This window comes from Suricata suricatta, chromosome 1, assembly GCF_006229205.1.
Source record: "Suricata suricatta isolate VVHF042 chromosome 1, meerkat_22Aug2017_6uvM2_HiC, whole genome shotgun sequence".
Classification (NCBI taxonomy): Eukaryota; Metazoa; Chordata; class Mammalia; order Carnivora; family Herpestidae; genus Suricata; species Suricata suricatta.
Window position 1 is genome coordinate 124,373,861 of NC_043700.1, and position 15,828 is coordinate 124,389,688.

The 15,828-nt window shown below is 38.0% G+C and overlaps 1 protein-coding gene across 1 annotated transcript in view; it reads left to right on the forward strand.

The window, feature by feature from the left end:
* Positions 1 to 15,828, forward strand: part of FAM13A (family with sequence similarity 13 member A) — a 313,453-nt gene that overhangs the window by 14,238 nt on the left and 283,387 nt on the right. The window contains exons 2-3 of the mRNA XM_029943172.1: positions 2,003 to 2,192; positions 9,857 to 10,066. Of these exons, the coding sequence (XP_029799032.1) occupies positions 2,003 to 2,192; positions 9,857 to 10,066 (400 nt within the window). The remainder of the gene's footprint in view (positions 1 to 2,002; positions 2,193 to 9,856; positions 10,067 to 15,828) is intronic.

The window sequence follows — 15,828 nt, forward strand, 5'->3', positions numbered from 1 at the left end:
GTATTAATTTTCACTAGGAAGATCTGGCTTTCAAAAATGAATGTTTATAGCAGCATTGTCAACAATAGCCAAATTATGTAAAGACCCTAGATATCCATCAACTGATGAATGGATAAAGAAGATGTTTATAAATATACAGTGGAATACTACTTGGCAATCGAAAAGAATGAAATCTTGACATTTGCCACAATGTAGATGCAACTAGAGTGTATTATGCTAAGCGAAATAAGTCAGAGAAAGACAAATATCCTATGATTTCATACATATATGGAATTTAAGAAACAGATGAACACAGAGGAAGGGAAGGAAAAATAAGATAAAAACAGAGGGAGGCAAACCATAAGAGACTTAAAAAAAATTTTTTTAATATTTATTTTTGACATACAGAGAATCTGAAGCAGGCTACAGGCTCTGAGCTGTCAGCACAAAGCCTGACGTGGGTGTTGAACTCCTGAATCTGAGATCATGACCTGAGCCACCCAGGTGCCTCCTTAAGAGACTCTCAAATACAGAGAATAAACTGAGGATTGCTGGAGGAATGTTGGGTGGTGAGACGGGCTACATGGGTGATGGGCACTACAAAGGGCACTTGTTCGTATGACCACTGGGGATCATATGTAGGTGATGGATCACTGGGCTCTACTCCTGAAACCAATACTATACTGTATATTAACTAACTTCAATTTAAATAAATACATTTTTCAAAAAGATGCAGATATCTCAATGGAAGTTGGTTTGGTTCTGTGGGTTATAAGATTCAAATTGAAAATACGGGCACCCTACTCAAAATCAAGATTGTAGAATTAACTTTGTGGCATTATTTGGGTCATACAGTATATAGGTTTAATAGTAGTGTATTACTATAATTACACGCAAACTACACTAGGACATTAATATAAATATGATGTAGGGAGAGAAACATGGTCTTAGAGGAGAATGACACTTACCAGTTCTGTGACTTGTGCCAGAGCACTTAACTCTGATCTTTGTTTCCTCAATTCTAAACTGGAGGTAAAGTTTCTGCTTTTGGATACTAGTGAGCTTGCACTTAGAGCATTTACATTTTGGTTGGTTGCCACATTCATTCTCATAGAGTGAAAGTCTCCCCCAATCTGCTGCCTCTGTCCCCAAACAAAATGGTTTGCATTTTTACAGATTTTCAATGTTTAGACTTATACTTAACATTTATATAGTGCACATGCTTTAAAAAGATCCCTCAGTTATAAAAGATAAATTTTAATATGGTTTAATATAACACTCCCTTGTAGTACAAATTTCTATTAAAAGGAAGAAACAAATTTGTATGGGTTTTTCATTGTGGTGATAACCTGAATTGAAAATAAGCTGCATTTTTTACTTACAGTATGCGTAGTCTTGTTGAAAATGTTTAATTGTGACTCCCTGAAACATTGTCGTTTCATAGCTAGAATATTTGAACTTCCGTGAGAAATGGGCTGACTTATGTGCCAAAAAATACTGATGAGATACATTCACAGATGTAATTAAATCAGAGAAACAAATGTTCACTCTACCTAAATATATTTTTTCTAAGGCTCCAAATTAAAGCTACCTTAAAATGACATCTAGATACATTTTCATCTTTAGAAATCTCCTATTATCCTAGGATCCTCATGGAGTTTTAGTGATCTTATGAATGTTTTATTTTCCTGTTCCCCAGGTGCTTCTGGTCCCACCCCTTGGTTACTGTAATAATCTGTCTTAGATACTGCGGTGTATCGCTCCCTCCCTTGGCTACAGTTAAGTTGTGCCTTTAGGTTCCTCGTTATTTCTCATTCTTTTTAACCATTCTATCAGTATGTGCCTTTCATATGGAGCCACATGTGAGAGATGGTAGTAGTTTTGATGGGAGTCAAAGTAAAAAATAAGACCCTTACTATAGGTCTCCAGACACTTCTGTTTCAATTCAGGTGTTTTTCCCATCACCATGCAACCTCCTGTGGTAAATATGACTGACTGCTCTTTTTTCTTATGGTCTTTTAAGCAAAGTAAAGCAGCGGTTCGGCTGAAAGAAGACATGAAAAAGATAGTGGCGGTGCCACTGCAGGAGCAGAGGAGTTCCACATATAAAAAGTTATTTGGAGTCAGTCTCCAAGACCTTCAGCGGCAGGGGCTCACTGAGAACGGCATTCCGGCGGTAGTGGGGAGTATAGTGGAGTACTTGACAAAACACGGTAAGTTCTGTGTGAATTCTGGTGGTGGTCAGTTCTCGCACACAGTTCAGTTTCTGTGTGAACTGCTCACAGTGGATTGGAATAGTTCCTAGAACACCTTAATTAGGATATCAATTATGTAGGACAGTTATATTAGGATAACTATTATGTGGTGGTCCTTTTCCTTTAAAAAGGACCATAAGAGCATTATTACTATTTAATATTATTTTGAGAGTACTATTCAATTTATCATGGACCAATTTAATTATTGAGATTTCTAGTTTGGAATGATTTCCTAGTTTTGAGTTCTAAAATACGTTGTTCTAATATTAATAGTGACTTCTCTTGATTCATTGAATTCCAACTGATACTAATTTTTAGCGTAACAGCAGCTTTGGGGTATCTTTTTCAGCTGAGACCAATCGTGAACTTACTGGATGATTTGATTGCTTTCATAAGCTCAGTAGGGACACTTAAAAAAAAAAAAAGTATGATCTATAGCTACTATGGGGGGTCATTTACTTTTGAAGTGATATAATTAAACATGTAAAACAATTGGAGAATACCATAAGTCATTGAATGATAAAAAGATAAATCTCCTTATTACTAATAGCTATCTTACAGCTTTTTAAATCAATTCATTTAAACAAGGACTTAAAAACCGGGATAAGTAGAGAGAAATTTTTTCATATCCTCAGTATTCATGCTTTTCAAACAAGGGCAGTATCATGGAAAAACCCCAAACTGCATAATATATATCAATAAGCTTTAGAAATTTTGAGAAGGAAATAATCTGAGTTAAAAGCTTGGAATTTTCATTATTTTCTCTACTGAAGCAACATTTCTACGTGAAAGACTCTGCAGAGTAGAGCCGAAACTTTGTTGGAATGTTTAAAGGTAAAACTCGGGACTTCAGAGGCATTCTGTACTTTGTGCAGTTTGCTTCCTTATCTTCCCATGATTACGAGCCCCCACCCCGCAGCTAAGAAAGATCCTTCGTTGGGGATACGTGAGAAGCACAGTGTATCTGTTCTTCTGCAGGAACGTGAATCAACTTGTGACAGGAATGGAATGGCACGTAGGCCAGACCTCAGAAGGTCAGGTGTTCTGTGTTAACTGGAAAACAACTGTTTGCCCAGGTTACTAGTTATGTAGATGCCAAAATGATATTCTCTTCTGAAAACCGAAGAGCTAGGTTTGCATTTTTACTTCATAGGAGCTATCTCTGTATTTTTAGAGGGTGATAAGCTACAGACAGGTAAGATTTTTAGAGAATAGCTCTGGGTTTATTCCAATACTTTAAACAGGTTAAACAAAAAAGGTGCGGTGTGCAGCATAGCAGGATGATGGGATCTCAGCCTAAGGATCTTGAAGCCAGATTATATTAATTTAGAACTTTGAAGGAGTCAAAAACACTCAGTATTGAGGAAAACCATATCTTGCTGATTCAGATACAAATAGATCTCTAAGTAATTCATTTAATCTCTTAAATAAGGTTGAATACTATTCATTTGGGTACAAAGTGTGACTACGTAAAATATTTTGGTTTTGGCCTAGTGTTCCGAACTTTCATCCAACAACAACTAATCGCCTTTCGGGGTTACGCTCATGTAATGATCATGCTCATTTTTAAGTTTAAAAAATTATTGAATAGTTAATATCCTTATTTAGTACAAAAATACAGGAGGATATACAATTAAAAATCTCTTCATCCAAAACCTGTCCCCCGATCATTATCAGTATTACTTCCTGGTAACAGTATTGCTTCACTAGTGTCTGGTATATTCTTACAAAGCTATTTTATGAATATATAATCATGTACACATGTTTTCTTTTTTCCCTTTAAAAATATAGCATACCATCCATACTGTTACGAATCTTCTTTAAAAACTCAGTTAACAGTATATTGTGGAAATCTTTCCATATTGCATAAAAAGCTTTACTCATGTAATTCTTTTTTTCCCTTGCACAGTGTTTGACTATATATATATGAAGTAGTTCTTTAAGCAGTCACATGCTGATTAATATTGAATTGTATTCAGTCTTTTGCTGTCTCTAAACAATGATTCAGTGGCTAACCTTTACCATGCATCATTTCAAGCTCTATGAGTATATCTGTAGGCTCCAGGGTCAAAGGATGTGCGCGTTCACAATCCACTCTAGAAAGGTTGAACCAGTTAAATTCATGGCATGACTATATGAAGATATTGGCAAAATTTGAATTAGGTATTCTATGTCATCTTACCCATAGTTCTGCCTTAACAGGGTGTATTCAAGTAATGCAAACTAAACATTTTAATGGGCCAAATCATTCTTTTTTTAAAATTTTAATGTTTTATTTATTTTTGAGACAGAAAGAGCCAGAGCATGAGAAGGGGAGGGGCAGAGGCCAAGGGAGACACAGCATCTGAAGCCGGCTCCAGGCTCTAAGCTGTCAGCACAGAGCCCAATGAGGGGCTCAACCCCACAAATGTGAGATCATGACCTGAGCCGAAGTTGGATGCTTAACTGACTGGGCCACCCAGGCGCCCCTCAATCAGTCATTCTTAATTAGAAATGTTAAAAAAATTGATGTTCTATTTTACATTTATTTATTTTTAAGAGACAGAGTGTGAGCAGAGGAGGGCAGAGAGAGCGAGGGAGACACAGAATCCAAAGCAGGCATCAGGCTCCGAGCTGTCAGCCCAGAGCCAGACACGGGGCTTGAACTCACAAACCGCAAGATCATGACCTGAGCCAAAGTTGGCCACTTAACCGACTGAGCCATCCAGGCGCCCCTAGAAAATCTATTCTTAACTAGAAATGGGAAATAGAATCCCTAATGGAATCTTTGCACACCCATGGAATCTGAATCTTGGGTTGGCAAGCTAAGGCAGGTAGGGTACCTATCCTCTGTTTTGAAAGGTGATATAGTCAATTACTATGTAGACAACCAGAAGGTTCGTATTGTGTCTGAAACTACCATGTTAATAAACCAAAAACCTTGCATAGGTTTGAAGGGTAGTATGAAGTTTGTGAGAAAGGTACTTCAATTAGTTTCATTAAGTATTTTGTATTTTTTTGATGTCCAAAGACATTTCTTTTGCATCTGTGCATTACTGTGCACCTACGTGCAGAATACAATAGGCACATCCAGCAGGTATCAGATGTGGGGATAATTGGTCATATCAGTTAAGCCTAGGTAGATACTGGGGTCATACTGTGATATTTAATATAAATGTAGACCTTTGATAACTTGAGGGAAAACTGTTATAGAAGAATTTTAGGACAGAGTAAGATTTATAGGAAAGCCTTTTTAAAAGACTTTGAAGTTTTTTTCTATACATATTTTTCCTTTAAAAATTTTTCCCATTGGAAGGAAAATATTACAAGATTACAAGGCATATCATTTTTACGCTATTTTAAAATAACTAATCTTGTTGAAAATGTTATTGGATTCCTGTAGCATGAAGATACTGTGGGGTGTACCATTTTAAGTTGTGTAGGACTGTCCACTCACCACCAGGTGGCAGAATATGCCCATGTATTGTCCTAGTACTTTCTGGGCAAAGTGTGCCAGTTAAGCAAATTCTGACTTACGGCACACGTTTCTAACGATGTATGCATACTATTTTGAAATAAATACCTCAATTGTTCATAAAAGCCACTATCAATGGTTTCATTTTAAAACCAATTATTAAATTGTTATTTGATGTTTAACCTGTAACTCCTGAAATCAGGAGAAATAAAGGAGAGAAACTCCCCAAAGCCTTATAAACCTCTCCTTCCTCTGGACATTTCTTTTAAAATCATCATTCCCTAAGAATTTAGAGTAGAGAAATTGAAATACTGTATAGTCTGAGAAGCCTCATATGGGTGTTGGATATATTATAAATCCATAAAGGGCTTTAAGAAACGGTATGGATTCTTTTCCCCGGAGTATAATGGAGCCACATCCAGGGTAAATTGCCTCTAATTGAAAATCACTGGACATAGGAATCGTTTGGGTGAGAGAAGTTTTGAGGGGAGAGTGCTGTACAAACAAATGGACTAGGAGCAGGAAAGAATAGCCGAGAAGCATTGATTTCAGTGACTTCCATTTATGCCTTGTCTCTACACCAGTAAAGGCTAGTGGGATCAGGGACCTTGAAAACCAAAGCCACTTTTTGGAGTTGGGTAGTTATTTTGAAATAATTGGAAATATTTATTTGAGGGAAGGGTCAAAAAGCCTTATTGGAAAAGAAAACCTAAGGTCAAAGCTAGAAAAACACTGTGAAATCAGGTCCAAGAGGCCTTTGCTGACCGAAAACAAGGAGGAGCCGGGTGGATCTAGGACTGGGTGCAGAATTCTAAATTATCATGATTTGGGTCTTGGAATGGGATTTTCTTTTGGGGGTGCTATCTGCTTGATGGCAATGCATATTTGTGAAGTTATAGATAAAGCTTAGAATGGGGGAATAGACCTTGAAAGCTTTAAAAATGAGTTAAATAGGAAGTCTCTCAATAACTGATATTCTGCAATATTAAAGAGAATGGCATATCAAGATAGTTATCTGTTGCTGTACCACAGATCACCCGCAAACACAGTAGCTTTAAAACACTGTTCCTTATCTCACAGTGTCTGTGGGTCAGGAATCTGGGCACAATTTAGTTGTGTTTTCTGTCTTAGGATCTCTTATAAGGCTGCAGTCATAAGAGTACCTGACCAGGAGAAGGTTCACTTCCAAGCTCATTCACGTGGAGCAGGATTCAGTTCCTTGTGGACTGTTGACCTGAGGGTCTAAGTTACTCACTGGCTGCTATTCAGAAACTGCCCTCAGTTCCTTGCCACGTGGACCTCTTCATAAGATAGCTAACAAAATAAAAATCAGCTGATTCATCAGAGTGAGCAAGCTAGCAAAGCCAGAGAGACGGAAGGACGGACGGAGGGAGGGAGGGGGAGAGAGAGAGAGAAGTAAGATGAACATCAGTCTTTTATAACCTTACTTCAAAAGTGAAATTAGAACTTAAACATAATTTTGTTTGTCATATTCTGTTTTGATATACATCTTAGATCCAGATCACAAGAAGGGGAAGGGATTACACATAGGTGTGGAAACCAGGAGACCGGCATCACTAGGGTGATTTGAGAGGCTGCCTACCACACATACTGCTTTCTCCTCTCATTACATGGTGCCCCGGTCATGTTGGTTTTAAAATACTCTCTGGTTTCCCAAACTTTTGTCAAAATTGGAGCTAAAATTCATGTCAACGTTTGATATCCAAATTACATAATACACACAGGCACACACGCACATATGCAAACATTTTGGGGCACCTGGGTGGCTCAGTCAATTAAGCATCAGACTTTGGCTCAGGTCACGATCTTGTGGTTCCTGAGTTCGAGCCCCATGTTGGGCTCTGGGATGACAGCCCTGCTTCAGATTCTATGTTTCCCCTTCTCTTTGCTTCCCCCCCCCCCCCCGCCGCTTGTACTTCATCTCACTCTGTTAAAAATAAATAAACATTGAAAAAATTAATAATAATATAAATGCAAATGCAAACATCTTACCACTTTATGAACTCTGTAAGGAAAATGGTAGGGTTTGAATTTCTTTTTCAAAGTTTTTTTTTTTAAAGTTTCTTAATACTGTGCCAAGTACTCATTAAATATTTATTGAGTTCTTTTTTTTTTAATTTTTTATGTTTTATTTATTTTTGAGACACAGAGAAACGGAGCATGATCCGGCAAGGGGAAGACAGAGAGAGACAGAATCTGAAGCAGGCTCCAGGCTCTGAGCTGTCAGCACCGAGCTTGATGTGGGGCACAAACCCACAAACTATGAGATCATGACCTGAGCTGAAGTCTGATGTTTAACTGACTGAGCCACCCAGGTGCCCCAAGATTTTTGCAAAAAAAAAAAAAAATATATATATATATATATATATATATGTATATTTATTAAGTTGAAGGATTCATAAAAATTTTTTTATCAAATTACAAATGAAAATGAAATTAGCTTTCTTTTTCTTTAGAAAGAGCAATACAATTAGCAGGTAAGAGAAAGAATCAAAAGCTGATATAAACAAACAGTTCACATCTGAATAAGTCTAATGGGCTTCAGTGCCCTAAGTCATTGCTAAACTTCACCATTAAACTCTCAAAAGAAGAGTGGCCAGTTGAGTCCTTGGTTGCTCTTTACTGGAAAGATTGTGTCTTACACCGGCAGCGTGCCTCCACTGACGACCTTACTTTATTATATGGTGTGCTGTCTCCTTAAACCCCAGTACGCTCAGCTGGAAATCCTGACCTTTCCCCTGAACCACCTCCCATCCCTCACTCCCGTTTCACCTTGTCCTTTACAGGGCTTTTTCCTGGATTCCTAGTTCTTAAACCTTAAAATTACCTTTCAACTCTTCCTCTTCCTTGGTTCCTTTTTGTACTCAGTTACCAAATCATTTTTTCCCCTCTCTTTGCACTTTCTTGCCACCAGAATCTCTCATTGCCTTAGAGTAGAATGTGATTCCCTATGCAAGCTTTCTGCCCTCTCCATGCTCTACTTAGCTAGCAGAATCTTCCTCAACCTTTGATTATATTGTGTTCCCCCTACTCCTTAATGCTCCCCTGATAAAGTCTTAGCGTGTTTTTTAAGTAGTCTTTATGGCCAGTGTGGGGCTCAATCTCATGACCCTGAGATCAAGGGTAACGTGTACTCCCAGCTGAGCTAGCCAGAAGCTCCAGGTGTTCACTCTTGAACTTGACATTCGTGGCTCTATCCCATTTCTTCCATTTTATTACCCCCATCACTCTTTGACCTAAACACTCCACATTTTCATCTGTTTATCTTCCTTTATGTTGTCCTGCCTCTGCAATTCATTTGTTTGTTCTTCTTTGTTGGGGATGAATCACAATTTTCTGTGTCCTGCTGCTTACCCCTTTGGTGGGCCCTTTTTAAGAAAAAGAATACAAAATTAAGACTACAGAATTAGGCGCAGAGCATTGGAAAGGGCCTAGATAAATGAGGAAACCTGAAGCTTAAACTGCATTAGCTTCACAGTTCATCAACCCCTCTCTTCCTGTCTTCCTTATGCTTTCATCAAAGATGGTGCCCTGTGGCCAAAGACTCTTTTAGGAAGGCTACTCTGCTGCCCCAGCCAACAATAAGATACCCACCAATCGGCTGACTGCAAGGATCTTGTCTTATCCTACTTTATAGTCTCATAGAATGTTGTCCTCTGAATTTAGTAATTACAAAAGAGATATTTCTTCTTATTTATTACAAAGGTAATCACATACAGTTAAGTTTCTTGCATGTTAGGGGTGTTTTGTTTTGTTTTGTTTTGTTTTACATAGTTGTTTTCAAACTGCTAAGGTGCTGTTGGAGCCGAGGGTAAGTTTCTGTTAGGTACTACATAGGATTATAAATACCGTTTCTTTGTAGAATAGGATCTGTTCTCTGTTTCTATGTGTACTAACCGTATTTTTAGAGGTCAGCTTTTATAACAATCCTTTATGACCTTTTTAGTTGATACATAGTAGATTTGAAAATTTATTATTCTAGCAAAGCATCTTTGTAAAGTATGAACATCTTCCAGTATGTGATAATTATTTGGAAAATCCTGTACTGAAATTTGTTGGTGGTGGTGGTGGTGTGACCATTCTTTATTTAGTGTCTGTTGGTGAGCCACCCCTGTTTATTTTCTGTGTGTCTGCTCCCCTGCTCCAGGACTCACCCAGGAAGGCCTTTTTAGGGTGAATGGCAACGTAAAGCTGGTGGAGCAGCTGCGACGGAAGTTTGAGAGCGGGGCCCCTGTGGAGCTCGGGAGAGACGGGGACATCTGCTCAGCAGCCAGTCTGTTGAAGCTCTTCCTGAGGGAGCTGCCGGAGAGCCTGGTCACCTCGGCACTGCACCCCCGGTTCGTCCAGCTCTTCCAAGGTTGGTGCGGCTGAATACGTCCAGCACTTCAAGCAGCTTTATGTTTCAGTTAAAACTAAGCCTTTACATATTAAATACCTAAATGGTAAATATTAAGGTAAGCTTTTAAATATTAGTGATTTCTCCACAACCATGAGTTTTCTCTTTTACTCCAGGCCCTCATATTCTACCCTAAACTAATACTAAATGGATTATGAAATGCCTCTACTAAGTGTAATTTCTCAGACTATTGGCATATGAATACTTAACCAATACTGAAAAACCCTAATGTTTGTGAGCCAGAGAAATTCTTTTCTGTCTCGTGGCCATCATAGAGGGAGTGGGAATAAGGCTTTAGATTCTGTAGGAGATATTGATTGAGTGGTATTTGGTTAGTGACCTTTGAGACCGGAAGGTCAGTGGTGGGCTGTGTTTCTCGCCTAAGCAAGATGGAGTCCTAAAACAGTTGTGTTCCTTTTACACAACTGGAGGAAAATTGATTTTTGATTGGATGATGAAGTGATTTTAAGTGAAGAAACTTCATTTTTAAAGGTAGTAACTATAGGCATAATCATTATTTAGTTTTCCCTCCTATAAATAGTAAGAACAATGATTTAGTCTTAAAAAGCCATTTTTTCCTTATTTTTGCCAAGTTAGAGTGAAAAAGAAATATATTTATATATATATATATTTATATATAAATAAATATATATATATATATTGCCAGATTAAAAAGGATGTTACTTAGAGCCACATTTCTCTAAAGTAGCGGAGTAATTATTGTGTAGTATATGTACTAAAGAATGGGCATGCCAGAAGGCCATGTGGTATGTTGTATTCTATTTGAAAAATCGTGATTATATATATGAAAGTAAAAACGGCACAATCATTTGTTGTGGTTATCTCCGTATTTTAAGCTTTCTGTATCAGTATGTGAAAGTAAGTGACATGTTGGAGGCTTGTTCATTAGAAACAACTTTTTCATGTTTACATGTATGAGGATTTCAAGAGGGTAAACATTGCTCCTTAAATGATTCTGGTAAGAAATATATTATCCTTGTCATGGAGATGTTAAATTTTAGGATAAATTTCTAAAAATCATTTAAAACTAATTGCTACAAAAGCTAGTTGAAGATTTAAATATGTGCTTCATACAAAATAATTAAGAATCAAAATATATAGTATTAAGAATCTTTATTGTTAAGTTTTAATGTTAGATACTAATATTAGGAAATATTTCGTGAAAATTTAGGTCTTCTTTGTCAATTATCTTCTCATCCATGACCTCTTTCTCTGATGGCTAAAAAATTTAATTTGCATCATAAAAAAGTGCTGTCATTCAAAATGTAAGACTGGTTATCTACTCAAGCGGTTGTGTGATTATGCACAAATAACAAATTCTAAATGGGGCAGAGACACGGATGTTTGCCTTAGTAGTGGGTCCCTCATTTCCTGAAAACCTGTGGAGCCACATCTGATAAATTCAATTAAGGAAGTATTAATGAAAGTACCTACTGGTTATAAGCTGCTGAGTGAGTGGAGGGAATGAAATATGCTCTATGTATCAGACAGTATACCCTCTTGAAAGTAAATTTTTTCTTCCTAATTCAGGCAGGAAAATAGAGAGCGTGGTGCTTCTGTTGGTTTCTGCTGGATGTGGTATTCTTAGGGTAGAGGGTACACGTGACAAGAGGTCACTCAAAAGCTGGAAGCGGCCAGGATTTTTACAGACACCCTGAAGGCAGATGTTACACTTGGCCAGTTATATTCTCCTCTCCCCTTTTTACTAGGCATTACTATATAATAGAAGTATTTTGATAAAACCTCCTTAGTAAAGACTACCCTGCTTTTATACCTCAGTCCTCATAACAACAGATGTAGTAGTTTTTGGATTCTGTCACAACCCCATGCCGTATTTCTTTTTTTTTTAAAATGTTAAGGGCCTTTGAATTCTGTCCTGTGTAAAGAGCAAGCTATTTGATTCTTGAATATAATTTTTCCAGATTAAGATCCTCTCTTTCATGCTTTATAGAATTGTAGAGCCTCAACTAAGTGTTTTTTCAGGCATTTAAACTCAACCAGCGCTTGCACTGAGGACTGTCTTCCTGCTGCGTGTAAGCCTCCCGGCTGCCCTCGGCCATCCTTTGACCGTGTGAGGAACACCATTGAGATTCTTTCCTGATAACAGATTTTCAGCTTTAGACCTGACTGAGGCCCAGAGTTCTGAGATTCTATTTTTTGTCAGCATACCAATACTTGTGCATACCAGGTATTTATCAAAAAACTTCCATCTAAAGTTGATGTCTGCCAGAACCTTTTGCTTGAGTCAAAGCCCTGGTTTAGACAGTGCACACTGAAGAGAGACGGTAAAGGACTTCAGTGACCATCCTTTCCTGTTGCCACGTTAAACTTCCTCCACGGCGACAACTCACTTTTCTTGATTGAGGTTTCAGCTTTTAATTGACTCAGCTTGGCAATGTTTCATATATTTTGATCTGTTATCCTTATCTTGGTGGGCCAGTAACATATCTATTTTTTGTTTTAACAATCTCAGGTATATTTTGGGAATAGCTGTAGATTGCAAGCAATAAAAAGGTTTTAGGATAGTGTTCATTTCATTTAGGATTAACTAGAAACGCCATTATTTGAAAGTTTCCTATTGAAAATCTTCTGTAACATAAATGCAAGTATCTCCATCTCAGAACAAATGCTTTTTTTTCCTTAATGAGTTGGAGTTGGATCAGTCCATTAATATTTATTTAATACCTCCTACTTAGATACAGGATGATACCAAGAAATAAAAGATTAAACATCCTGACTTCAAGGAGTGTGTGATTGAGGACAGAGAATATGTGTGGTGTACATTCTACAGCTCTTCAAATGAGTATTAAGTACATCCTATGGGGCGCCTGAGTGGCTCAGCTGGTTGAGCGTTCAACTTCGGCTCAGGTCATGATCTCACGGTTTGTAAATTTGAGCCCCGTATCGGGCTCTGTGCTGACAGCTCAGAGCCTGAGCCTGCTTTAGATTCTGTGTGTCTCTCTCTGTCTGCCCTTTCCTGCTCATGTTCTCTCTCTCATTTGCTCTCTCTCAAGAAAAAATAATAAGCATTAAAAAATTTAAAATAAAACATCCTGTCAGTGGTAGCAAGAAGAGAGGAGAATCAATCTGGATTATGGTGGTCAGAAAACACTTTGTGAAAACAGTAAATTGAGGTGCATAAGATGACTTTGGATGGTGAGGAAAAGAGCATGGACACAAAAACATTGTCAGAGGAGAAGAGAAGTGTCTGACAGAGCTGTTGGTAGGTAGCTACAGGAGATTAGCAAATGATATTCCTTAAAAAGTAAAATGAGACTAGATGGTAGAGCGTATTGAATGTTAAGTTAAGGAATTAATATTAGCCTACAAACAGAAAATTTTTGAAGAAAGAGATCATAGGATGGAATCAGTATTTTAAGTGATGCTATGTAAGATGGATGAATGAGAAGAGGCTGGGTGCCGGGAGAACATGTAGAAGACTGGCAGAAACCGAGGTCTCAGTCCTAAGGATCTATATTGACAAATAAATGGCAATGGAACTTTTTTAAATTGAGGTAAATATATGAAATATAAAATTGACGATTTAATCACTTTTACATGCAGACCTCATTGACATTAAGTACATTTCTACCATCTCCAGAACTTTCTCAGCATACCAACAGAAACTGGTAATGGAATTCTAAAGAAAACATAGGAGACAGGGTGGCCAATAGATAGATAATGAGATTAAGAAAGGAGTCAAAGATAACCTGTAGGTTTTGAGTTTGTTATTTGAAGAATGGGAGGGGTAGTGAGGTGGCTGAACCCTGATCCCATACCTCTGAGAAGGGCCACAGGGCCAGAAGGCCAGTATGTCACACTGTTGTGAATAGAAACTAACAAATTAGGAAGAAAGTTTTAAGACCAGGTTTAAGTAGCACCAGGGAGAGCTCCCTGCTAACTCAGTGCTTTGAGGAGACCCAAGGCAACTGTTGGTTTTGTTTTGTTTTGTTTTTGTCTTTAGTAATTCATTCTTTTCTATCTGTACTGAGGGTAGGGCCTTTACTTATTAAAGTGCTTCAGCCTGTCAGACCTGATCTTTTGTCCTAAAAGGAAGCCTAGTCATGAACTTTCTAGGAACATTTTGTGGCCGACTAATGCTCTTTCCTGATCTCCAGATAGATCTGGGACTTAAGCCAAAGGCTCAAATGCTATTAGCTTGGTAGGTTCTGGTGATCTCTTGATTAATTGTCTATCTCAGATCCAGCTATTGCTATTGAAGAAGGCAGAGAGATCCTGATGTGGCCTCTTAACAATTGGTCCATTAATAACAGATAATGAAAGTCATGAGGGAAAGGTAATTATGGGGCCATGAAGAAGAGCTTATATAAAATAGGTGAATAATAACATGAATGTCAGAGCTTAGGAGAAGGAGATGATGGCTAAAGGTGTGAATTTCATGATTCTCTATGTGGACTCATCCGAACAACAGAAATTTATTTTCTCACAGTTCTGGAGGCTGAAGTCTAAGATCAAAGTGCCTACAGTGGTGGTGTCTGATAAGAGCTGTCTCCTTGGCTTGCAGATGACACCCTCTCACTGTGTCCCTACATGGCCTTTTCTCTGTGTGTGACCTCTCCGGTGTCTATTCCTTTCTCACAAGGACACCAGCATGTTGGACTAGGCTCCTGCCTTTTTGGCCTCGTCTGACTTTAATTACCTTCTGTTAAGGCCCTGTCTCCAAATACTCTCAGTTTGGAGGTTAGAGCTCCAACCTGTTAATTTTATATGGACAAAATTTAGTCTATGAGTAAAAAGTAGCAAAAACCTGTAGTGGATGTTACTTAGGTGAGAAATTACTACAGAGAGGTAACAAATGAGTTTAAAATAAACTGCTGTAGGAAAAATCTTTACAGGGGTATGTTTCCTTTATATAGATAATTTCTTATATGTTTTCTGTCTCTTTTAATATTTTCTTTAAGAATTTATGTCTTTTAGTGGTAATAATAGATGCTAAGTACCTACTCACTATTAGGTTTGATAGCTGCAGATATTTTATTTATATAATTTCTTTTGATCCCAGCACCAGCTCTAATAAGGGGTCAGCAGGATAATCTTCATTTTGAAGAAAGTAATTTTAGCACATGGCTTAGAGCAGAAGATCTGGATCTATTCTGACTAGTTTCAAATCTCCATTTGCCTTTTGCTAGCTGCATGAGTATGATCAGATGAACCTTGGTGTGCCTTAGTGATTATCTATTGCTGTATAACACTTATTCCAAAATTTAGTGCTGGTTCAGAGTCTGCCAGGAAATTGTGGTCCAGAGTTATCAAGGGCTGCAGTTATCAGAAGGCTCACCTGGAGCTGAAAGAGGTGCTTCCAAGGTAGTTCACTTATGTGGCTGGTAGTTTAGTGCTGGCCCTTGGTGAGAGGCTCTCTTTTCTGTAGGTCTCTTCCATTGGCTGCTGGCTGGCTTCCCCCGGCATGACCAACTAGAAAGAGATGAAAGCTACGCTTTCAGTGACTAAGCCTCAGAAGACAAATAGCACCATTTGTACCATGTTCTATTCAGGAAGATCAAGTCATGAATTTGGCCTGTAGTCAAGGGGAGGGGATTTGGTGCCCTCTTTTAAAGCGATAAGTGTCAGGCTTTGTGGACATTTAAAACCACCACCTTTAAATGGAGATTATAGTAGTATTTACTTCCTGAGCTTATTGTGGAAACTGAGTTTCTCCATGCAAAATTGAGAACAAAAACAAA